Source organism: Microtus oregoni, unplaced genomic scaffold, assembly GCF_018167655.1.
Source record: "Microtus oregoni isolate MIOR12 unplaced genomic scaffold, Mior012 000014F_ref0000157, whole genome shotgun sequence".
NCBI lineage: Eukaryota > Metazoa > Chordata > Mammalia > Rodentia > Cricetidae > Microtus > Microtus oregoni.
The window spans coordinates 25,538,022-25,563,912 of record NW_024543073.1 but is presented as its reverse complement, the minus strand read 5'-3'; the positions used below and the strand labels follow the sequence as shown (position 1 = coordinate 25,563,912).

Below are 25,891 nucleotides of genomic sequence, written 5' to 3'. Positions count from 1 at the left end.
TCATAAAAACATCAAACACTAGAAACTGGGATAAAAGAGAGAACTACACAGAAATGTTATTGCTGGGGAAAGTAAATAAATGAGGTTAAAATGTAAAAAGATTAATAATATCTTTTTTTATTAATACAATATTTAGATATTTTTTTGTCTGTCAAACCCTTAGCCAAGCACATTGTCCAGACTTCCTGAGGAGGTACAGGAAAAGGAATATACACAGCAGAATGGCCATGAAAGAACTATGGGAGGTGGAAGTGGAGACAGCTACTTCACATGGCAAAGGAAATGAGAAAGATGTCCATTAGGCAAAAGAGCCCCATGGCCTCTCAGAGGGCAAAGCTCAGAACTACACAGAAAATCTGTTGCTTGAGAGAAGGGTTCCTGGCATAACCAGTGATGAGGATTCCAAAAACAGTCCCAATCCCAGCCCCAGAGCCAGCCACCCCAAGGAATAGCTCCAGCCCCAATGAACTTGGCAGCTGTGTCAATATCCCTTGAAATGATGCTGGTGTGGAAGCTGCAGCTAGGGATGAATAAATAGGGTCAGGGGACTGGGACTGCCAAGCTGCTGAGGCCCCATCTGTCAATGTCTGTTGTCAGTTCAATTCCACTGCACACATCTGACTATTCAGCAGCTGTGCGGTGCTCCCAGAAGCAGGTAGAGAAGGACTTGAAGGAGGCATACAGCTTTAGAGGTAAGGGGCTAAGGCAGGCAAGCGGCTCCCAGGGTAGAGAAGACACCTAGAATCATTTCTTAAGATGAAAGAAAAAAAACATGTCAAACAAAATTAGCCTCCCATAATCTAGAAGTCATGGGGGAAGAGAATGAAACACATAGAGACCAGGAAGGCAGCAATCAAAGTCAAAGGAACTTAACTTCAGTTTATGTATTTGGTTAAGAATCAGAAAAAGCAAGCACAAAAATAAATGAAGGAATAGATGGATTGAATTATAGATAAAAATAAAACCCAGTAATATATTTGAGTAGCAATAAATAAGTAATTAAAGTAAAAAGAAACCACAAATACTATCAATAACAGAAATCAAGAAAAAAGAGAAATGCAGTGGTCTGGGAGTACTGAAATAAAATTAATTAATTTTAAACCTTTTATTGGGTGAATATAAAACTGAATCATTTTTTCATCATTACCCTCCACCAGAGAAGGAGAATGTAATGTACACCATAACACTTACTGTTACTGTGCACCAAAGACTTGGGTAAATTACTTACTCGTACTTACTCATTTAATCCTCACAACAGTGAAGAAAGCTAAACACACTCCTGCAGAAAACTATAAATACATCATTTCATATACAACCCTATGGATGACATGAAAGCTGAAAATCCTCCTCCAGATGCAGAGAAGACAATAATGTCTGTATAACGAATGGCACAGTCAAGTTTCAGTGTTAGGAGGAAAATGACCCAAATGATTCTTAAATGAGAAATTCACAGTAGAGATACCAGCAGGAATTAAAAAAAAAAAAGCAAAATAACGATTACAGAAGGAAGAAAGGAATTGTTCACTTACAATCAAAATCAAAATCAGGGTCTCTGTGTGCCTGATCACCTTACAGGTTCCCCACAGATCTAAGTATGTAAGATTCATTTTGCTATTTTACATGAATACAATAAATACCATACATACATGTTCAGCTTTATCTCCCCATAGTATGTGCTTCTATGAATAACTTAAAATTGACAAATCTATTTGTTACTACTTTGAAGTTAAGAGATGGCCTAAAGTAAAAAAAAAAAAAAAAAAACCTATGGCCTAAATTTTTCATAAATACAACAAACCCGTTACTATCTTGAACTTTAGCTTACTGTGCTCCTTACTAGAGCCTGAAGCATAGCCTCCTACAGAAATAGCAATCTCAGGTGTCAAAAGGTAGCACTCAGCAGTTTTTACATGAATAAGTCATTTATAACATCTACCAACGCTTTTCACTGCTACAGAAGCTAAACGTAGCGAGCTCAGAACATATTTTCTACAACTACATTTGGAACGTTCATATTTATTCAACTTGAGTAGTAAGGTATAACACACAGGAATTTTGAAATGATTAAATACCATGTGGAAGGTACTGTACACTGTATCATTCTTATTGTCCTCTTCTCTATTCCCCATTAACTTCCTCTGCTGCAGTCTCGACACTAATAATGAAGAGCCTTAATTTGAATATTTGATGAACTTTTAGCAACTGAATAGAGTTGATTTTTAAAATCTAATTATAATTTCAAGTAAAATCTTAGGTGCCATACAGTATCATACACAATCACATAGAGCACTAAGTAAAAATACTGTGTTGCCCTAAGTATTGGATTCTCATGATTCAGCTGAATAGAGCTCATATCAATATATCAAATCAGTTTCCTTTCATTCATGCTCTCTACATATCTTCTAGGCCAATAAATTAAAGAATAGCAACATTTTGAATAAAAAGGAAAAACATACTGCCTAAGAAAAAAGTATTTGGATACACAAGGTTTCCCTAATTTTGATACACTTGGAAGCGTGAAAAAAAAAAAAATTCCCGACTTCAGAATCATTGAATCATTCGAAGAACGATATATATATATATATATATATATATATATATATAATTGAACACATCAAGTTACACCTTGCCTATATTTATAAAATTCGTAAGAAAAACTAGAGGTAAAGTAGTGCCTCACCTAGTGGTACTAAACTAGCCAATTACTCCACCTAAGAAATGGGCGGTTCCTTTCCAGTAGCGACCACAGCTCTTGCCCTCCCTTCAGGGCCTACAAAGTCTGAGTCCCCGGATGTAGACCTGGAAAAAGGGAGGGGGCAGTGAATCCACAAGCTAAACACAGTCCTCGGAATACAAGTATATGTCAAGCAGTAACACAGCATATTCCAACGAGCCTCTCACTCTTGCAAATCAAAAGGCATAAAAAGAGAAACTTAAGGGGGACCTCAAAAGGTGACACCTTAGGAAAGCCTGACATCCCCTAAGATCAACAAACACAGGGTCACAAACAGGGTCAAAAGCCGCACACTGAGCAGCTTTGGAGGCAAATGTCAGAAAACTACAGGAGGCTGAAATGGGAAGAAACAGAAGGAGAGCGCAACTATTCCTTATGTAGAAAGACCGCAGACACTTCCGGGCCCTACCTCTCAGTGACTCCACTTCCGGTCTCCTCCGAAGAAAATGTGGACACTCAGGATAACACGGGGCGGCCAATGAGAGAGTCCGCTAATTCCGCGGTGTGCGAGGCGTCGCCCAAGCCCCGCCTTTTCCGGTAACCGAAGCCTATCACAGAGTCGGGATGGCGCAGGCTGGGCGGAGGCCCCGCGATAGGCCCAACCGGGCGGCCGGAGAGAGCGGGAAGCGCAGCGGGCGGGTGTCCTCTTCCGCCCCGGCCCGGAAGGGTGATGTGGCTGGACCAGCACCGGCCTCACTATGGTAAGAACCTGGGCTGCAGGGTCGCGGTTGGGCTTCATGGAGGGCCTCCGGGGATGGTGCGGGTGCTGTGGAGCGCGGGAGCCCGGGCGGGAGCCAGGTTCTCCGGGACCCTGCGGTGCACAGGCCGAGTAGTCAAGCGGCTCGGAGGCTCGTCCCGGAGCATCAGGCCGAGAGCCTTAGGGAGAGCGCGGGTGGTGGTGGGCTCGGCCCCTCGCGAAGAGGCCGCCTTGCTGAGCTGTTTAGTACAGTTTTGGTGGCATGTTCGGCCGGTCGGTTACATATATCTGTGGACATCCACTCTCAAACGCTAGTTTCAGTTTCCTTTTCCCCTTCCTTTTATGTGCTCCGTGTATCACCCAGCCCGCATCTTACAGTGATAATTAAAAGATTGCTGCTTTTCCTTAACTCTAGGTCCTACACCTTCTGTTCTACCTGTTGAATCCAAAGCTCTGAGATAAGGCCTCTTCCACAGCATTCTTTCCATTGTAATGGTGCTTCTTTGCAAACGGATGTTTTAAGGATTCAAGTTCCCTGCAAAGTTGGATCTGTCTTGTAGGAGCTTAGTGTGCTTCCTCGTAGTAATGTCTGGCCGGGGTCTTCCTCGCAAACCTCCGCCCTCCCTGAAATTTCATGTTAGTGTTAATGATTGTTGAATAGCTTAGACCTCAGGGAAGCTTTCAGTGCAAATCAGAAAATAGCAACCACAACAAAATTCAAGGCAAGGAACCCTGCACCACCACTTAGGTGAATTTAGAAACCATTTGTAAGCATATTCCTAGTGAAAGAATGTATTTTTTATCATCTGAAAAGCAGCCATGAGCCCACCCCCCACCGGGATTCCATGGTGAAGAGAAGCTGAGTTTGAGTTCCCAGGAGTTACTCCGACATCATCTACAGTACACTGCCTTTAGAACAGTGGGCAAAAGCTCGGTTGGTCTTTCCTGCCCTCGTGACAGTTTGTCAAGGTTTGGGCATAAATTGGAGTTTCTTTCCTAAGCAAGATTAGCACCTGGGAAAGGAGGGAGCATTGACTAGCACATTTTTGTTATCCGGGTTAATGTTTTAGTGTCCATCGCAGCCTGTTTTGCTGCCTACCACACAGTAACATACACTTAGCCAGAAGGATGTTGTTAATACGGTGGTACTAAACTTAGAAGAATGCTCTCTTCCTCTCTACCAAGAAACTGAAGTAGAGTAACTTTGCTCATAGAACACACAAAGATCGTTTAAGACTGATAGTGTTTTAACTTTTTCAAAAAACAAAAAAAAGCTTTTGTTTATTAGTGCTCTTTGTGTATCAGGTTTTGTTTTAAAGAGTTCCTAAGCCTTGTCTTGCTGTAAACTCCCACTTCTGAGATATTTAGAGGTAAAGGAGCTGAAAAGTAGGGTGACCGAGTTGCCTCGGCTCTCAAACCTAGTAAGTAAAGCCAGGCCTTGGGTTTATCTTAATGTCTCCCTACAGAATGGTAACAAGAAAAATGTCACCTGTGTTTAGTGTAGATGAGCAAGTTTCTTGTCCAGTTTTCTTTTTTCAATCCATGATTTGTTGACTCCATGGAGGCATAACCCACATTGAAGGGTGAATGGTACATGTTCTTATATGTGTACAATGGCTATGGAAGGATACGTGATAACATTATTGAGCTATGGGACCTTTTTTTTTAATCTACAAGTTTTACTTTTTTAAGTGTTATAAGAAAATATAATTGTATGCAATGTTTTATTAGAGATATTACTGGACATAAATATTTTAACACACAAAAAGGATTAAGTATATTGCCCACCCAAGATCATCTTGATTTAATATATTATATAATATTATTATTATATAATATTATATACTATATATCAATGTCATATATATGACATTGAAGGTAAGGCTTAAACATTGTAGCTCCTTTAATCACCGTATATCTGGTCCTTTCTGGTCCTTTCCACTGGTCAAAGATGTCATTAATCGCACAGGAAATCCAAGAGGTAAAGGCAGGTTTGTGACAAACATTTAGGTGATAATTCTTGTTGTATTGACAATAAAAAGGACAGGAGAAAAACATGTATCTTTAGTGTTACAAAAATAAATTCGATCTTATGAAAATGTTCCATTAATTTAACTCTGAAAGCCATTGCACACGGTGTATAAAGTGTAATGGAGGTGCAGTGATCTTCTCTCAGAGTACTTAACTGCTAATAAATACTTTTGAGTTCCCAGAGATTGTAGCTTCTTTAAGTCTAAATTTGGGGAGTTGCTGTATTTAATGCTTTGAGCAGTTCTAGAGAGGGGCCAGTGACACATGGCCAGCGTTCAGCTTTTCTCCTTTACCAAACAGCCTGTATTTGATTGTCTTTTCTTGATTGCAAAATACATTTTTTTCATAGTAGTATTTGCTTTTTACCCTTCAGAATATCTTTTCAATCATTTTATCGAGGTGTCCTATGAAGATTTCATTTTTTAAAGCTATCAAGTATTAGTTCCACCTTTGGACTAGATAGCTACTAACACTGCCTGGGGTGTATGAACTCTGAACTGTGGCTTGACTCATAATCAAAGTTCTGTAGTGGAAAATGAGTAAATAAAGTCTTTATGCACTTCTGAAACAGGGCTAGTTAGAGCAAAGGCAACTGAGGAGAAATGTTGATTTATTCGGTGATAAATGTATGTGCTAAATAGTCATATGTGTAATAGCCTCTGGTCCTGAAGAGCATGCATGTATTCAGTCAGTTTGGGTCACTTGTGTAGATTGGGTGTTTTTGTATTTGGAGCTAATATTTATCTCCATTTTGTGGTTCCCATTTTTAAAGGACAATAGTACATATTAATTGCTAAGTAAAATCTAGTTGGAAAATGCTGACCTGACCAAGGTTTGCAAATGATAAAATGCTGACCTATTTTCCCAGTATGGTATATATTTTATCATAATTAGGTTAGGGGTGTTGATTTCTGTGGTTTTCTCTACCCTAAGGAAAAAAGAAACTAGTTTTGTGTCAAACAAAAAAGTCTAGCTAGTGTTTTAAATTTTTGTCTTTGGTGTTTAACTCTTAATTTTTTTTTAGTTTGTTTATTTATTTATTTATCCTGACCGAAGTTTTCATTATATCCTTTCCTCCTTCATTTCTCTTCAGAAAAGGGCAGGACTCCCATATTACCAAAACGTGGCATATCAAGCTACAGTAAGACTAAGCACCTCCCTTGTATTAAGGCTGGGCAAGGTGACCCAATATAAGGAATGGGGTTCCAAAAGCCAGGAAATGCGTAAAAGACAGCTCCTGCTCCCACTGCTAGGAGTGCCACAAGAAGATCGAACTACAATTGTCACATATATACAGAATGCCTGGTTCAGTCCTGTATGAGGTCCCTGGTTATTGGTTCAGACTCTAAACTCCTATGAGCCCAGCTTAGTTGATTCTGTGGGTTTTCTTGTGGTGTCCTTCACCCCTCTGGCTCCTACAATCCTTTCTGCCTCTCTCAAGCAAGATTCCCTGAGCTCAGCCTAATGTGTGACTGGGTCTCTGCGTCTGTTTCCATCCTTGATTGATGGAAACTCTGATGACAGTTGGGCACCAATCTCCGAGTATAGCAGAATATCGTTAGGCATCGTTACATTGACTTTTTTTTTTTCTCCAGTGTGTTTGGTTCTGTCCTAGGTCTCTGGACCATCCAGCTCTGGGTCCTGGTATTCCAGACAGTGTCAGTGGTGGGCTCACTCTCATGGCATGGGTCTGAGGATGGTACAGTCATTGGTTGGCCACCCACAATCTCTATTCCACTCTTAACCCCAGCACATCTCATAGGTAGGATAGCTTGTAGGTCGAAGGTTATGTGGCTGGGTTGGTGTCCAGTCCCTCTATTGGAAGTCTTGCCCAGGTCACAGGAAATTACCAGTTCAGGCTGTGTATCTCTGTTTCCTGGAGTCTTGGCTGCGGTCATCCTTATAGATTAACTCTTAATTTTAACGTGTTCTTGGAGTTAAGCTAGAGGAATTAATGTCAATAAAAATTTAGTTTAAATGTGAGCAATAAAAGTTTGAAACTCTAAGACAGTGTTACACAAAAAGAAGCCTCTTACTCAGCTAATACGCTGAACATTTTGTTTTGCTGATGCTAAAAATAAATCTGCAAGGAGCACAGTGATCCAATACTTAGGAAAATCCGGTAAGTTAAACATCCTTTCTGTTGATTAAATCTTGTTAGTAACCAATCATTAGAGGTAGAGTGCCTACTCTACTAATTTATTTCCCCGTGTTTTTTTTTTTAAGATTTTTGTGATATGTTTGATACAACTATTTCCAACTCTATATTTCTAATGTTTGGAGGTGGTTTCTTAAGATTTCTGATTTAAAAGTTCTATTAACATCTGTCCATGCTGCTTTCATTTACAATTCTAGAGCAAGCTCCCACTTCCAAACTTGGTGGATATAGCTTTAGCATTCAGGAATGACTCGAAATAAGAATGCCTGTGGACCCTTTCATTATTTCACTACTTAAGTACTTAATTTTACTTCAGAAAGATTATCGAGTAGCTTCTCATCTGGCTGCTTTAACTCAAGGAACCAACATAGTTGTTCCAAACTATTGGAAGCTCTGGTTAGTTATGGTTGGTGATTAGTCTGCAATGGAGAGTTACAATTGAAGAGTGTAAGAAGAGAATAATTTGGTAGTCTCTAATACTGTGTTTTAAAGTGAAGTGCACAATTGTAAGTGATCTAAGGTCAAAGAAGGGTTTCTGTGTCCCACAGCCTAAGGGTTACTGTTGTGTTTGATACTATGTTTCAGTAAATGCCACAGGCAGCCCTGTTTCAAGGGAATGTCATTTGATGCTTCTTTATGAAAAGGAAACATTTATATATGTGGTAGGCAGAATGGACCCCATGCAAAAACATTACCTGCACATACATACGAATATGTTTCTAATCACACGTGGCAACAGACTTTGCATCCAAGTTTTCATTATCTTGGGGGGAGAAAGATCAATAAGTTGCTTTTGACCCAGCATTTCCGATACTCCCCTTCTCTCACCTCCAGCCCATTAAAGAATACCTCCACCTGTGCAAGCATAGTTTATTACAGTCTTTGCATATCACTTTTAAGAGTGAGGTTTGGAGACAGTGTGCCCATCAGGGTTAACAAAATATTCCTTTTTACAAGTAGCGAAGTATAGATCAGGAAGTGTGGCAACTCGCTAAACCGCTAAAAGAATGAAGAACTTAAATGGAAAATGTTGTTTCTAAGTTTTCTTTGTGGCAGCATCCCATTAAAAACAAAATCTGCATAAATGCATGTTGATGTGTGGAAAGACAGCCAGAGTCTCTTTATGTATTAAGATATAACAATAATAATCTTCTAGTTACTCTAGGGCAGTGGTTCCCCTTTGGGGATCACATCAGGTATCAGATACATATCAGATATTTGCATTATGATTCATAACAGTAGCAAAATTATACAGTTATGACATAGCAATGAAAATAACTTTATGGTTAGGAGGTCACCACAACATGAGTATTAAATATTAAAGGGTTGCAGCGTGCGGAAGGTTGAGAACCATTGCTGTAGGGATGAAAAGAGTTCAGAACCCAGTGAAGGTTTTGTATTTTACTTTGATACGTGTAACTCTCTAAGTTTACTTATATTACCCATGGACTTTAAAAAGTAAAAAGACCAAAGTAGTTAGTAATTAGCAAATCAGCACACAAGAGCATATGTATTTGTGACCCCTTGATAATTAGCATGTTTCATAATTACTGTTTTAAATTGTGGAGTCGTTGAGTATCTAGTGTTTTCAGTTAGCAAGTTTGCCTACTCAGCTATACATACCTCTTGAAAGTGAATTTAGTGTGTGTATTAGAATGAGAACAATACACCCTTTTCAAGGTGTGAGCACCTTCAGAGTTGGGTTTTGATAGAACATTGGAGTTGCACAAAGTGATAAATGTGAATCTAGGTAGAAATTACCTCAGGCCTTCACAGCCTAGGCCTTTTGCATAATCGGAAGAGTATTTTTGTCTTTGCTCATTTATCTGAAATGCCTTTGACAAATATAAATTCACAGCAGTTTGTAGACTTCTCTTGGATAATTAGCAAAATTATGTACTTAGTGTTTTAATCTAAATTGATTTTTCTCAGTAATGCCTGTTATTAATGAAATTTACATCTTTTTATTTTGTTATCATGTGCTATCTTTGTTTAGCTCCCATTCTTCTCTTATTTAGATCTTTATGTGGAAAGTCTCATTGGTATTTCTACTAAATAAGGGCATCTGTTTCCTTTAACCCAGAGAGTAAGTTTGGATCAGTAGACAGCAGATGCTGAGCATTGCGAGAAATGTTACAGGTAACAGGCCAATGTCCATAACTTAGAAAACAATCTTGACCAGAGTCTAAATACATCTGAAAGACATTACCGTCTAATATTATCTGTTTAAAATATAATCTTCTTAAATCCCTGAACAAAGTTGCGTATATCATATGTTTTGTACATGTAAATAGCTTTCATTTGTAAATGATTGTACACACACAAATTATATATACACATTCCACTTAATAATAGGCATGATGGTGAGTGTTGTTTTATCTTTTATTATGAAAACCTTCAAACACAGGAAAAGAAAAAGAAGGCTAAGATGAGCTTTTTGTATACTCAGCATTTCATGGGCAACTCTGCTCCCTGCATGCACATGTGCACGCGTGGACTCAAACACACAGAGACCAGCTTCGGTGCCTTACCATTAAGATTATTTTTCAAGGCTTTCAGGGGGAAAAAGTGGAATACATGGTGAAATCCTTGATTTAGATACCCTATTAAGAAGATAGTAAACCTACTTTGTAAAACTAGCCATTTTACCACTAGAATCCTTGGTTTCTAAGGATTATAAGTGTTAATTCTAAAATTCCTTAGCCAGTCCCTTCCCTTCCCCCACACACACACACAAGCACACATACATAGACACACTGCTGTGTTGTCTTTTCTAGAACCTACCATATTGTTCCTTCTAAATGAAGTCTTTTGTGGATTAACATGTATTTGCTTTCTTATTAAAGCTTTTCTTTTGAAAACTTCTGTCGATCCCCAGGGTTCCAAACCATCTCTTGCTGGTGCTACAATATAATACTGTTTAGTTTTGAAAATATCCATCTTTTTCTAGTCAGATAATTGGGGTGTGTGTTTGTCACCTATAACATAAAGATATACTAACTATGATGGGTATGAAGATGTAAAAGAATACCAGGTGAGGACTGGAGAGATGGCTCAGCAGTTAAGATCACTGCTCTACCAGAGGACCCAGGTTCAATTTCCAGCACCCACATGGCAGGTCACAACTGTCTGTAACTTCATTTCGGGGCATCTGACACCTCAACACCAATGCAAATAAAATAAATTCTTAAAAATAATAATATCAGGTGAATGTCAGTAGTTGTTGTTAGTTATGAGCTCCAAATAAGGGAAGATTTGTGCAATTTAACTTTATATCCTTAGTGTCAACTTTATTTCCCAGGGTGGACCCTAAATATGCATATTGTTGTTTGCCTAGAGAGAAATACTATCAGTATATTCATGTGCATGTCAAATGATCTTTGAAAGACAACCACTGTGGCAGTGTTTTAACCATTTGGCTTCACAGGCATCAACTTAAAACCAAATTTAATTAAAAGTCAATACATATTAAATACCACCTTTGCTTTGTAAGTAAGCAAAATCTTTACACAGGAAAACAAGTATTAAAATGGCTATTACAAGTGTTTTTGTTCATCCTTTGCAGACATAAAACTTACACTCACTAATAAAGTCCACCCACAGTCATCCTTATTTTCCCACTTTGAATCAGTGCTTATAGATCTAAGACTATCCTAGCATTGAGATCTTGCATTCTGTCTGCCCAGTTCTTAATATAATTTGTATATAATCATTTTTGTCACTAGTTATATTAGTAAGTGGGGATTGGGTTGGTAGATTGCTTAACAGGCAAGCATGAGAACCTGAATTCAACCCCCTGTGTCAATATTTTTTAAAGTGGTCCTATAATCCCATGGATGGAAAGGCAGAGAGATAGAAGAGTCGCAGAAACTCCCTGTTGAGCTGGTTTAGCTGATGTCGCAAAGTCCAAGTTGTATGAACAATCCTGCCTTAAAAATGAAGATGGAGAGTGGAAGGACCAAGCCTCTCACCATCATACATGCATGCAAAACTACAAATCCATAAGCTTGCACACACTAAGCACTATTGGTTAATAATGTGCAATTCTTGGATTTTTCAGTAATGTCTTATTTATTGAAATATGTAAAATTAATTTTAGTAATGCCTGGCAATTTAAGAAAAATAATTTTCTTAAAATTATCCTGTTCATTTTTTTTTTCATATATAAGCTTGAGAGTCAACTGTCTGTTTCAGAAGTCATGTGTTGGTATTAAGTTCATTTTTTTGGGTTAGCTTCACAGCCTTAGCTTCAGAACTGAGAACTTTATCAGTTTATACTAATTATACAAAGACCTTATATGTGTGTTAAGGTAGTTGTTTGGGTTTGGGGGTTTGCCTTTGTTACTAATGTAATGTAATTCTTTTTAAGCTTCGAAATCTGAAGGTTTTGCTCTAGTTACTCTTTATTTTTGTTTCATTTTTCATTTGGTTAATAATATAATTCTGAAGGTTATTTATGTGTGCATTTTGACCATGTGTTTCTCTTACCTGACGTATCTCTTGAAGTTCATAGCATTTTCACTAGCTTCTGAGATTTTCAAGTGAACCTCACTTACAAGTAGCAGTTTTACCTTTGAAAAATAATTATGATGTATTCCTCCTGTTTTTTTCAGAAATCTAGTCGCACTATTGTGGTAGGCACCTTTAATCCCAGCACTTGGGAGGCAGAGGCAGGAGGATATGGGTTTGAGACCATCTTGGTCTACAAAGCGAGTTCCAAGATAGCCAGAGCTGTTACACAGAGAAACCCTGTCTTGAGTAACCAAAAAAAAGAAAGAAAGAAAGAAAGAAAGAAAATCGTCTAATTTTGCTTCTAAATTTACTAAATAGGCATACTGTTGACTGTTGACTGGGATTGATGTATTTTATGTGCCTCCTAATGGAAGCGTCTAATAACGGAAGAGTTATCATATTATATGATTTTCTTGCAGCTTCTTAAAAGCTTCTCTTTTTGTTTGCACTGTGCTTTAGACACATTGCCAGGTGTTAGAGATTGACTGTGTAGTGCTCACACTTCTGGAGTGGCTTGTATAGCGGAAGTGTCAGTTACTATGTGAGGTGTAGAAAAGGTTCCTAAGGGAAAATGCCCCTGGAATCCCAGCACTTGAGAGGCAAAGGCCGAGGGATCTCTAGTTCCAGAAGAGCCTAGGCATTACAAGAACCGCAGCAATACAGAGGGTGAACTTCTGGGCTATGGGAGCCTTCCTGACAGAGCTGGGCTGATAATCTAAAGAGAGGATTCAGCAGCTAAGGGTACTTGTTGCTCTTGTAGAGGACCTGAATATTGAATGGAATGAGCCAAACTCTAGGTTTAGACTTGAAACCCATGATTACCTGTTTGCCTCTTTAAATATATAACTCTTAGGATTCCTAGTAAAACTTTACAATAGGAGAAGGCACTGTTACATAACAAGTGACTGAAAAGGAAGGGCAGGTGCTTTTCTTTCACCAATGTCTAATAATCTTAATATTTATCAGGGCTTGAAACATAATTTCATATTTTTAAAATATGCTTATCCCAGGTAAAAAGCTCAGTTGAAAGAAACTTTAGTCAATATTTAATCTTTCTCCCTGGCTTTGCTCAGATTTGTAAATGCCAAATGAAGGCTAAGACTTAATGGTCCCCGGGCTCACACAGCCAGCCCCTGGCAGTGTGGAGACCACCTGTCCTCTGTCTAGTACTCTGCACGCCTTGACCATCTGCATTCACTATACAGAGTCCACTTGGCTCCGGTGATTTGAATCCATGACATTCAGGTTCATGGATTTACATTTCTGGTGCATCTCCTGCATTCTTTACTTTAAAGAATGGAAGGAAAGTTCACCTTTAAAGACTTCATGATGCTGTTTGCATGTTGTGCGACATCGTGTTGCCTGTAATGTGGAATTGTGTGGCATTTTTTGGATAGGAAATTTCTCTTGTGATATTAATTTGTTTTTGTTTTGTTTTCTCTCTTTCTCTTTATAGTCTGCCATTTTCAATTTTCAGAGTCTGTTGACTGTAATCTTGCTGCTTATATGTACGTGTGCTTATATCCGATCCTTGGCACCCAGCCTCCTGGACAGAAATAAAACTGGGTATGTTCCTAATGATATTGGTCAAGTCAGTTCTCACCAGCATCGAATATAAATTACCATGAGCGTCATTAGACAGTTTAATTCTATTTATAACTTAGTTTTGAGTAAGTTTTTGCATTTTCTTCATGCTTTAAAGCTCTAAAATATTTGTAGTACCTTACTAAATTAATGAGTAAACTTGAAAAGTGATCTAGTGTGGCTTGAAATTTCACATACTGAATAAAAGTGGACTCAAGATTCTTCTGACTGAAGGTGAGACATGTTATATATCCATCAATTGTTATGACAGTGCCCTGGTAACTTTGTAGACATGGTTTTCCCCTTTCCACCCCCTTCTCTGAACTCCTATTGTACATATTTTATAGCTTTTTATTCTAATCAGTTATTTAGAATTGTAATATAATGAGTAAGACCCAATAAAATAGGAGTTTGATCTTACAAAGTAGTCACTACTGAAGTTAGAATTGAGCATGTTTACTATTCTAGCGCTGTCAGGAAATTTCTCTTCAAAGGGAAGTTGCATGTGGACATGTCTGCCCCTCTTCTCTTTGGGAGTAGGAATGTATCCATTACATGCTACATTGATCAAGGAGTTCTCAGGGCTACCAACCTTACAGTAGAGGTTGAGTAGTAGTATATTTCTCCTACATTAAAGGTCCCCAAAAGGCTTTCTTGTTTTTACATTTCAAAATAAAAGCTAATAGTGTCAGTTGTGTGTACAATTAGAAACAATTTTACTTGATTATAAATAAAAACTTCTTTTCTGTAGAAGTGATTATTTGATTCTCTTTTCTCACAAGAGATTTGTCATTGTGTTTACCGTGCTTGGGTGGAGTTACCTCACTGTCAGGTGCAATGCATTTTTGATGTCTTGACTATTTATTTACATTTAACTCCATTTTCTACAAACTGATCCAGATGGTCTGGACCAGGGCTGCACTGAAGGACTGCTCCTTAGACAGCATCTTCCTAGTTCCCTAAGCTTACAGCTCTGTCAGCAGAGGCATACACATTCAAGCCATAGAAATTAAGCAACAGATTGTAGTGGTTTTTAGCAACTAACAAAGTTCCTTTAAAAAAATAAAAATAAACAGCAATCTGGATGTTCAGAGGCGTGCCTTAAGAAATTCTCTGAAACAGCTCACTGCTGGATAGGTCTGAACTAAGTCCAGAGTAATAGCTCCTTATTCCTAGACTAGACTTGGGAGACCTGCCTTTTGTGGCCTGGTGATTTCAAACTGTTCAGGGTCCTGAGTTTCCCATGAAGGGACTTGAGATATCTTACTCTGACCCATAGGTGCTGAGAATCAAACACACATGGTTTTGTAAGGGTGACCTCAGTTTTCTATTTGGGTAAAAAAGCCAATTCTGAGTAATGCTTAGATTTCCTGCCCCGTGTTCCTTCAGTGCACATCACTGTGCACAGCCCTGTTACTGTTCTGCAGACTCCTCATAAAGTCCTCTGAGCGTGGATGCTGCTCTGAAAGCCATGAAGTATGGCTGAGTTAAAGCACAGTCTGGCATTGTCGGTAGCTTAGGTTATTTTCGGAATTGTATTTGCCTGTGAGCTTGCTGTTTAAATGTGAGGATTCATTAACCATCTTTCCTTGAAAAAAAGTATATAAATATCCTTGATATTTAAGCTCTTCAGATAAGGAAGATAGTCTTCATATTAGAAATAAATAAGGTTGATTTGTCTTAATTAGTACTCTGTTTATGAACATAATTGTAAGCTTAGATAAACATAGTTACAGGTATGTATATACCTCAAAACAGCTGTACTGTTTTTGATTTATTTTGTTTTTTTTTTCAAATTTTTTTCAAATTTGCTTTTGCCAAAGCTATTGCTTTTTATGTATTCCAAATAAGTGATATGTCTATTTATGTGTGTATATTTAACTCATAATTTCCTTATTCATGGAATTTAAAAGAACATCTTCATCTTAAATGTTATTCCTAGAATATATGTCTTAAATGTCACACTTAATACACTCATGCTTATTTCCACCTAAACTAATAATTTTCATTATATTAAAAATGTAGTCTTACATTTATGTATATTTCCTTGTTAACTAGCACATGTAAGGACTACTCCTAGAGTTATGGATCAATGAAACACAAAGCTATAATTTGTAAGAAATAAATCTTGTAGTATATTACAAAAGCACATCTAAAAGCTATCTTCATGTGTAATTATCTCAAAATTACTACTTAAATTAACATGTAATTTTTTTGCTTTTGATAGTGACAATGAGCTTGAAGTTGAATGAATTAATTCATTGAGTCCTTGTATAAATTTTAGCCACTCTCACATTAACGTGCCCTAATTTTGACCTCTGACACACATATAGTCCAGTTAATAGTAGCTTCTCTCCAGTGCTGGTTCATGGTATTTCCAGCCCAGTTTTCATATATAACTGGTGGCTCCTGACCAGTGAGCACATCTTAAAGTCCAGTATGTAGAATAAGTGTTCTGTGATATTGACAGAAATGAACTGGCTTTTGCAGTAATCAGGAATTGTTTTTGTTCTGTTTTATCCTGTGTAGACTATTGGGAATATTTTGGAAGTGTGCCCGAATTGGTAAGTGTCTAATCTGCATTCATTTCTTCAACTATAAATTATTGGACACTTTATTTATGTTATACGCTTGGCAATCAATTGTCAGTTTTCCAAATATAGGCTTCTCAATCCTCTGTAATTTTGTAAGAACTTACAGAATTCTTCCAGTTTTCATTTTCTGCTATTTAAAACTAGATGTAATGGGGAACTTTGTAATATTTTATTAACAGGGATATGGAAAAATAATAAAACACAGAGCTATGTTCTGTAAGAAATAAGTCTAGAATATTACAAAGACTCATGTAAAAACTATCTTCATGTATCATTTTCTCAAAATTACTGCTTTTAACATAATTTTTAAGACTTTTGCTACACTTTTTAAATATTTGTTTTGTGTAAGGGTGAGGGTACACACGCTACAATGTACGTGTGAAGAGCACAGCTTGTAGTGGTTACTTTGCTCCTCCACACACATGATTCCTGTAGAGGCAAGCCTGAGGGCAGGCACTTTTTCCCACTGAGTCCTCTCACCAGCCCTCATGGATACTGTTTTGATAACTAAGGATGAGCTTCATTCACGTGTAATAACAATAGTAAGGTTACTTGCATTTTAAATACACATCAGGTTGACTTCTTATTTTATCCTCATGTGATACTGTTCACGTAAATTCAGAGTGGTCAGAAAGTAAACGAAATGTAGTGCAAAAGTAATAATTTTTAATAATCAGCTATAGCATCTTTAACATATCTAATTAAAAAATACTTTGTGGTGTTTGTGCTTAGACTACTTAGACTGGAAGTAAAGTTTGTTGTCTTTGGAAATATTTGTAATTAAACATATATGTATATACACATTAATGTCATATTTCAATATTTTATTATCCTTGAATTTCCTTGTAACTACCTTCTTCTGTTAAAGCACAGTTAACTTCATAATTTAAAGAGTATGCCTTTTATTTTTATCAACAGCCCACATGGTCCACACTTAACCCTTGAGTTAGGATTTAATCTGTGAGTTCAAGGCCAGCCTGGGATACAAGAGCTAGTTCTGGGGCAGACTCCAAAGCTACAGAGAAACCCTGTCTCAAAAAAAAAAAAAAAAGAATACTTAGACATTTTTCTAAAGTCCTGGGAGCCAGTGTAACATAACTAAGCACAGTTGAGGTGTAAATTGGACTTCAGAATGTTAAGGCATCATTTGTTAATCATTTCACTAACTTTCAGGAGAAAGTTTTTCCTTCCATTGAACTTTTAGATGATAGGCAAATTCCTAATAGAAATTAGCAGTCTAATGCTAAATTATCCATGTTTCTAAGCCTTCTGGATAGTTGATAAGTACAAAGGATTTCTCAGAATACCTTATTGAAAGCCATCATTCTGATGGAGTGATAGAAGAGAAGCATTATCCCCCTAACTATTAAGTGTGCTTTTATGTGAAATTTTCCTTCCTCTGTGTTCTTCATGATGCCTTATTCTCTCCTATAGAAATAAGCATGAGAATTCATAGGAAATATGGCTCGCTTTAAATTAGCAAAAGAATATGTACAGCCTAGATCAGTGTTCTATTATTCAGGGAATATTTTGGATTCTCTTGCATATGTGTTCAACTTATAGCTCAACCCCATCACTTAAAACTTTTTGAGAGTTTTGTTTTTTTATTGTACTCTTTAGACATGAATTTTATAGATAACATTGTTGTATCTCATAAAATTAAACATGCCTTGAACAATTTTTTTATTATCAAAACTATAGAATCTGAGACATATAGTGAGTACAGGTTTTTGATCTCCCTAAATATACAATGCATAGATGGCCAATCACAATAAAATTTTCCAGTTCAAGATGTCAGTGATGCTAACATTAAAAAGGCCTGGCTTAGATTTATAGATTTGTATAGAGGCTTATCTGCCACTCAGTCATGAATAATGGGTACAAACCCTAAAATAGAAGAAGAAATCTTGAACACTGCAAAAGAACCAAGAAGAGAAACAGACCGTCACCCTCATCGCTAAGTGTAAGTGTAAACCAAACTGCCTAGGAGTCCAGTCACCTGAAAAAGAAAATATATTATAGACCAAAGTATCGCCAAGAACAAGGTAGTTAAAAACCTGAGTAGTATTCTGCAGGGAGAGACAGCAGAGATCTGACACTAAAGAGCTAACTTTCCTTTTCTGTTATATAAAGTTGCTAACTTCCAAAGAAAAGATAAAGGCTTTTAGCTTTATTTTTTTGGTTTTTTTTTTTTTTCTTGGTTTTTCGAGACAGGGTGTCTCTGTGGTTTTGGAGCCTGTCCTGGAACTAGCTCTTGTAGACCAGGCTGGTCTCGAACTCACAGAGATCCGCCTGCCTCTGACTCCCAAGTGCTGGAATTAAAGGCGTGCGCCACCACCGCCCGGCATTGTTTTAAATAGGAGTTAGACCTGTAGACAATTCTATTTAGTAGCCTTTGTGTGCATAATTATGACTAGAACTTAAAGCATCAGACATATAGTATGTGCCTGTCCTGATGAGTCCCTCAATTATGGTCTGTTTTTTCTGTCTAGTTATAACTGCCTTTCCTTTGTGCATGCACAGTTATTTATATGACCCCCCCTCCCCCCAATCTTGAATGGGTCACTTAAAAGTGTTATGAAAATCTGAAAGCATTTGCTTTCTTTTAGCAAACTAGCTATGAAAATTCTGGTGCTGACATACATTTTTTCAAGAGCCTGCTGCTCTCTATTCCTGACACACAGTATATCCACAAAGAGAGGATGCAATTGTAATGGGACTGAGGCAGAAGACAGGTCATCTTATCCTGATACACATCATATGACAGCAACCGTTCCCACTCACTTACACAGAGCTACGGCCTGACAAGAAGCAACCTTCTCGAGTTCAACTAAAGATGCCCAGCTCTACCACATGGCAGTCTCTTTTAAGAAAATGAAAAACATAAAAATGAAAACCATCTGTAAATTATAGCATTCTAAGTCATGAGATGAGAAAGAAAAGAACTTCCTCAAGAATTAATACCGAGCAGATGGAAAACTCAGTTCAGGGGTAATTGCTCCCTTTGGGTGTTTACTGCGACTGTGCTAAGCAGTGGACATACCAGCCCTGAAAAGAATAACAGACTTTATAACATCTACCTAAAGTTTATGGATCAGTGAGGTGTTTTGGGGGGCTTTATTTAGCCCTAATGAATTAACATTGTAAACCAGTGTTATGTTTTTAATTTTTTTTTTTTTAGTTAAATCAATGTTACTCTAAAACCACCTTTTCATTATAGATTCTCCTTTAATAGAAGGCAGTCTATTAAATGTCTGTTTGGGGGCGGGGGCAAAGGCAATTTAAACAAACAAAAACTTTGAGAACACCAAATCTGTGCTTGTTATTTTATTTTACTGTGGTTTAATTTGAGAATTTTGTTGGTTTAGTTCTGTTCAGTTCAGTTTAATTTGGTTCAGTTTAGATTTGAGAATATGGCCTCAATATTTGTGGACTATATTGATTGATGATCTTCCTGGAGGATGGAATTATAGGCAAAACCCTGAATAAATGTATACTGTTTTAATAGATGTAATATTTTAATATATTAGTGTTGACACAGTGAAGAAGCTCTGAACATTGACAGTGACCTTGAGAATTTTACTTAATGGGGATGTCAAGGTTGACATGAGAGCCAGGTAAAGAGTATCTAAGGTGAACTAAGGAGCTTAATATAGGGAAGTGGAATTTCCACGTTGTGGAAGAACCTAAGTAAGGCTAGTCAAAGTCATCTCTTAGGCTCGCAAAGAACTCAGACATACCTCAGCTGTTTCCATGTGACTGCTGCTTTACTTCTTATGCCTGCTACCCTCTGAATTAGTACAGTTTACAGCTACTAAAATCACAGCAACAATGAAAATAAATTGAATTCCCTTGCATGGTCTGTATGCTAGCAATACACTTTTCACAAGCCGACATCAGATCTTAAATCAGGCAAAAGAAAGTGTCTAAATATGGACACTCTTAAATGAATGTGGAATTGACTCATTAAAGAAGTTATTGTGTTTAATACCTACTTTTAACTTAACAAATTATTGAAATACTGAGATTTCAGAAATGTTGTGAGTGAAAATGATGCCCAAAATGTTTTAGACTTCAGAGAATTTCCAAATTTTAGGGATGATCTAGTCAAGTATTCCAAAATCTCCCAAATGGAAATACTTCTCATCCCAAAGATTAGATAAAGAATGTTTGACTGTAAAAGACTTAGTACCATGTGTATCAGAAGTAGTCATTAGCTATGGAGGAGCTTGTGCCTATTTTTTTAATGGGATAATATTGGCTATCTTGCTGGTCTTCTAAATACTATGAGGGTCATGAACTGGTACCATAATACAAAGAAGATATATTGCTGAGTGCTCTGCATTAGAATCCCTAAGGAGAAATTCCTTGTCTTATTTTTTAGGAAGAGACCTGACTATCCTTTTGCTCTGAGTTGCTGGAGAGCATTTCTTTGGCTCTGTACTAAATTCTGCAGGGCACGGCATGGGTACTTTCGGGTACAGGTCTCAGAAATAACTTGGGTTTAGCTGCTAACCATGTCCAGCCTTTTTATATTGAGATGTGACATTGTCGTCTACATAGGTCACTCTTGCAACTACACAGAGTTACGAATAATAATAATAATAATAATAATAATAATAATAATAAAATGTGGTGATGGGCCAGTATTCTGCACTTGCCTGATGATCTAAGTTCAAACGTCAGAATTTATAGACAGTTGGAAAGAAAGCCCGCTCCAAAGTGGTCCTGTTTGTCCTCTAACCTCCACATGTACCCTGTTGCTTGAAAACTTACATGAACAGCACATGATAAGAATGGTTTTGTTTTGGAGTCTTTAAGTTCTTTGCCTTGCGTTGGGCTGCAATTTTAGCACACCTTGTTAATCAGTTTGTATTGAGCTTGTTTTATTTTGCCTCCAGCTCCTTGTTTTCCCATCTCTCAGTAGTAACCTTATCATATCTTTATTAGTCATTCACTCAACCAAGATGAATGTCTTCCTTTTTTCAACAGGTGAACGCAAGAGTCCTTACGTTGCTGTATGCTGTATAGTGATGGCCTTCAGCATCCTCTTCATACAATAGCTTCAAAAACTACCAGCGTGTGATTGCCATCAGACTCTAAACAAAGACTTGCCTCCAGAAAATAATGGGAAGAGTAGTTAACCCTTTTATCTCTGAACAAGAAATGAGATAAATTTCAAGATGCTGTTCTCTATTTTTATGCTAATGGACCAATGAGCTATATAAATAATTAAGATGTAACAGTTTAATACACAGGATGTGATTATAGCAATCAACCTCAGTCTGTTGCTCCAGTATTAACTCTCAGCAAATGTCATTCTGTTGTCTCGGAACTGCTTTTCATAAGGTTCTTGAGGCCATGAAGTAGAACAAACAGTTGGTGGATTCCACAGGCTCCTTTCACTAGGGCTTAAAAATGTTGTCCTCATTGAATGAGACCTTCTAGTGACTGGCCTATTTTTATTGGAAAAAATTGTTCTATTTTTGTTGTTGTTGCTATTCTTATGGATTGCATTCATATTTAAACCATTTTGATTGCTAACCAGAATACCTCTATTCTTGGCAAATTATTACAGGTGTAAAATATTTTAAACAAAACCTTGCATTTCTTTAATATAATATGGTCAAGTGTGGTCAAAGATACAGCTGCCGTTCTCTGAAAAAGAGCATTCTTCGAATGGAAACCAGCAAGTAGAACAGAGTAGACTAATAGTATCACATGCTTTCGTTCTCATTCGTGTCAGCTCTTCCAAATAGAGCACTGGTTGTAGTTATCCCAAATGTGGTTTTTGTTGTGTTTTTTTATGCATCACTCTAAATACAGTTTCTTTTCTGTCAGCTTAAACTGGAATCTGTTTTCTAACTTTGTAGGTGATAAACACATCTCATACCTGCTTAGTCTGGATACTACAGTCTAAGTATCTCTCAGCTTTGACACTGAAGCAAGAATTTGAGCAGTTTGTAATGTAGATATATGCAAAGATTGGGAATGAAGCCTTAGTATAAAAAGGCAGTTGGAAGTGGGAATCCATTGCTATTGTAAAGCTAAGAGGAATTTAATCTACCTGAAAACACATACTACACATAACATTTATTATTTAAGTACTGGTTTAAGTATAAAAGAAACTTTTTCTCAGAAATGAAATTCTATAGAAACAGAGTACTGAACTTGAAGCCTTTTTAAGTAGCATATCACCCTAGCCCAGACAGGCACAAAGCTTGCTAGACCACCAGGTTTTCCAGACTGCCTGATGCTGCATGGATTGCACTTTAGGGTAGCATCAAAGAAGCTTACTTTGTGTTTTCTTGGGATCATTTTTTTCAAAAGGATCTTTGGAATGTCTATAGCTAGTTAAGACCTGTCTGTTTTACTTTGGACAGGAAATCAGATTATGGTAATTACTTAGCTCTGAACTGCATCTTGGGCTTTATATTAGGTCAGAGATTTCTAGGACGTTCCAAAAATAGGACTCCCTCATTGGCATCTTTGTGAACAGTAAGTCATCTTTCAAGGTCTGATTTCTGGGCGGCCATCTGTTGTCCATCTCTGCTACCAACTGAATTTTCCGGAAGTGTTGTCAACATTTTTTCCTAAGTTAGCACACATCTCATAAAAAGGAGAGAATAAAGGATCAGGCCTAAACTGTTTGTTTAATTTAACATTTCAGACAGTGTAGGTGGAAATGAGAGGAACATAATTAATTTGGACTATGTGTGGTAACATAAAACGGTTAACTGTGTGTAGCAGCTTATCTCTATCCCTGCCATTCTTCTCTTTTTAAGTAGGGCTCTCTGGAGTGTAGGATTGATGCAAAGGTATGGGATTTGATTTTAAAAAAAAGAGAGAGATTGCCGTTTTTGATGTGTAAACCCTGACTCGTATTTTCCGAGCCACATGGTGGTGTAGGGGTGTGAAGCCCACAGGATACTCAGCTGTGTTCAGGTGGAATGTGGAGGAGCAGTAAGCATTGCTGGCATCTGGCCTCTACACAGTGGCTGTAATACACAGCTTAAGGAGGGACACAGACCCAGGGGCTAGCAAGCTCCAGATTGGCTCTAGAGTCTTTAATCCATGTCTCAACATTTGTTTTGTATTGGTGTTTGGTTCCTGATGAGTGTCATCTGTGCCATTGACAGAGTAGGGACATGTCTTATTTCCAGGTAGTCCTTCAAGATGGTCAGAAGCCACTTATTTGTCAAATTTGTCATATATTTTTGAAAAGAGTTTAAACTCAGTTCAGTGTCTACCTATGCCATAAACTACCTTATATGTTTCCATTCAAGATATTTCCTACTGGGGTTAGTAAGAATATGTAATTTATAATAAATTCCTTCATCTTCATAATAAAATTATTCTCATCATCGGATAACACATTTTTATGAATTAAGTTTTCCAAGTTTACAAAGTCCAGCAGATCTTTACCACTATTTGTGAAAAAATATTTAGCACTTGTAAATAATTTATATTTCAGGAAACATTGCACAGTTCTTATGGTGTATAACCATTGAAAATAGAAATGAATAGTTTCCCTGTATTCGTCATATAAATGAAAGGTTAATGTATATGAAGTACAATGTGCTAGCACTTGTCATTGAGATAATCCCAAGATTCTAGGAGCAAATGCAGAACCATGATTCATTGAGGGTAGAACTTGTAGAAGAGCATGGAATAAGCTGAGCTTGGCAGTGTTTTGCAAAAGCACAATTGTGTGTTAGGTATATGTCCCTTAGTTTGTCGTGGCACTAACGGAGTGTGGTGTAAACCATGAAGGTGGACAGGTGTTATATTCTGGAGAGTCATGTATTTTACCTACCTCAAAACAACAGATGAGTGTTTTCCCTCCTGCCTCACAAATCCTTCAGGAGGATAATAAAATCTCCCTCAGTTTATGAACAAAAAGGTTGACAGTGGAATACAATAGTAGATTCTCCGGAGATTTCTCTAAACGTTGTGGAAGCAACTAGCCAGTTGTTTTCAGAAACCTGTAAAATCTCATATTCCATCTGCTAAAAGCAGTCCCCGCTGTTAAAGCAAACATCGACACCAAAAGTGCACTGTTTACATTTCCTGGATGCACAGAAAATATTTCCAGTTATCAAGAACTTAAGCTGCACAGAAGCCTTTGGGAAGTTACTCCATCCTTGCAATCTGAAAATTTTTAGGGGCCACTTTTTACTTTTCTGTAATCTAGTAACAAATGTTCTCAAAGTGGTGCTGGCAATCACCCTTGTGACCTTCAGGAAATCATGACTAGTTTCTGAGAAATAACTTCATATTGTTTCTCCTTTGCCCTAAACTAATTCCGAAATAGTCCAAAATGCCATTCCAGTACCTTTTGAATAAAGAGAAAAATAATTCGTGTTTAAAAGTGGAGGTGATCATCCTACTCTGATTAGTTCATATGTCTGCTATGTAATAAAAAAATGAATTGTCAAAAGCCTCTAGTTTTGTCTTATCACATTAAGAAAAAAAGCAATGTAGGGTGGCCATTATGACCAGAGTAGCTTATCTACTTTAATGTGGGGACTTGCCAAGATAGGTTTGGAGGTAATATTTTACTGGTTTGTTTCTTAAGACTACCCACATGACCTCCACTGGAGCTCTGCAAACCGTAAGTATCTGAATAAGTGACTTCTCTGTCACTGTGACCATGATACCAGACAGGAACAACAGGGAAGTTTGTGGGGTATTTGTTTCCCTTCTAGTCTTAGTGGAGTTTTTGTTTGTTTGTTTGTTTGTTTTTTTCACCACCAATGCCTTTTATTTTATTTTTTTATTTTTTAAATTTATTTATTTATTAAGGATTTCTGCCTCGTCCCCACAACCGCTTCCCATTTCCCTCCCCCTCCCCCGATCAAGTCCCCCCCCCCTCATCTGCTCGAAGAGCAATCAGGGTTCCCTGACCTGTGGGAAGCCTAAGGACTGCCCACCTCTATCCAGGTCTCATAAGGTGAGCATTCAAACTGCCTAGGCTCCCACAAAGCCAGTACGTGCAGTAGGATCAAAAACCCACTGCAATTGTTCCTGAATTCTCAGTATTCCTCATTGTCGGCTATGTTCAGCTAGTCCGGATTTATCCCATGCTTTTTCAGACCTAGGCCAGCTGGCCTTGGTGAGATCCCAATAGAACATCCCCATTGTCTTAGTGTGTGGGTGCACCCCTCGTGGTCCTGAGTTCCTTGCTCGTGCTCTGTCTCCTTCTGCTCCTGATTTGGACCTTGAGATTTCTGTCCGGTGCTCCCGTGTGGGTCTCTGTCTCTGTCTCCTTTCATCGCCTGATGAAGGTTAATATTCCTGAGGACATTGAGCCTATAATTCATGTTCCTAGAGAAGCTAAATCCAAAGACAAACACATAGGCATCCTCTGGAGTTTTTTTTTTTTTTAAGAATGTGTGGCAGAGGCTCAAAAACTCAGTGGATCAGTAAGCCAGAGTGAGTCCAGGAGCTACAGACTAGCCCAAGCTCTAACCTTCTAATGTCCCTTTAGAGGCCTACATCTCATTTAAGCAGGTCCTAATTCCAGAAGTTTCTTTTTTATCATCAGTGGGAAAATAGACATCCCCAAAAGCCAAAACTGA

At 37.8% G+C, this 25,891-nt stretch overlaps 2 protein-coding genes, 1 non-coding gene and 1 pseudogene across 4 annotated transcripts in view; 2 read left to right on the top strand and 2 right to left on the bottom strand.

Moving 5' to 3' along the window:
- Positions 1–3,205, bottom strand: part of Xrcc4 (X-ray repair cross complementing 4) — a 193,425-nt gene extending 190,220 nt beyond the window's left edge. Inside the window, exons 1-2 of one of the 2 annotated variants that reach the window (XM_041663223.1) lie at positions 3,144–3,169; positions 2,681–2,799 (exon numbers count right to left, since the gene is read on the bottom strand). The gene's annotated coding sequence lies outside the window, so the exon portion shown is untranslated. Of the gene's footprint in view, positions 1–2,680; positions 2,800–3,143 lie in introns of both variants that reach the window. The other variant, XM_041663222.1, reaches the window with a different exon arrangement.
- LOC121455615 lies at positions 267–1,607 on the bottom strand (annotated as a pseudogene).
- A 29-nt stretch (positions 3,206–3,234) lies between the features above and the next one.
- Tmem167a (transmembrane protein 167A) lies at positions 3,235–23,674 on the top strand. Its single transcript, XM_041663224.1, has 4 exons — positions 3,235–3,435; positions 13,589–13,698; positions 16,246–16,280; positions 21,303–23,674. The coding sequence occupies exons 1-4, from the start codon at positions 3,433–3,435 to the stop codon at positions 21,371–21,373; spliced, it is 219 nt and encodes a 72-aa protein (XP_041519158.1). The 5' UTR covers positions 3,235–3,432; the 3' UTR covers positions 21,374–23,674.
- LOC121456030 lies at positions 14,216–14,350 on the top strand. Its single transcript, XR_005975582.1, has one exon. It is a non-coding gene; the product is annotated as a small nucleolar RNA U109 (small nucleolar RNA).
- Positions 23,675–25,891: the final 2,217 nt, after the last annotated feature.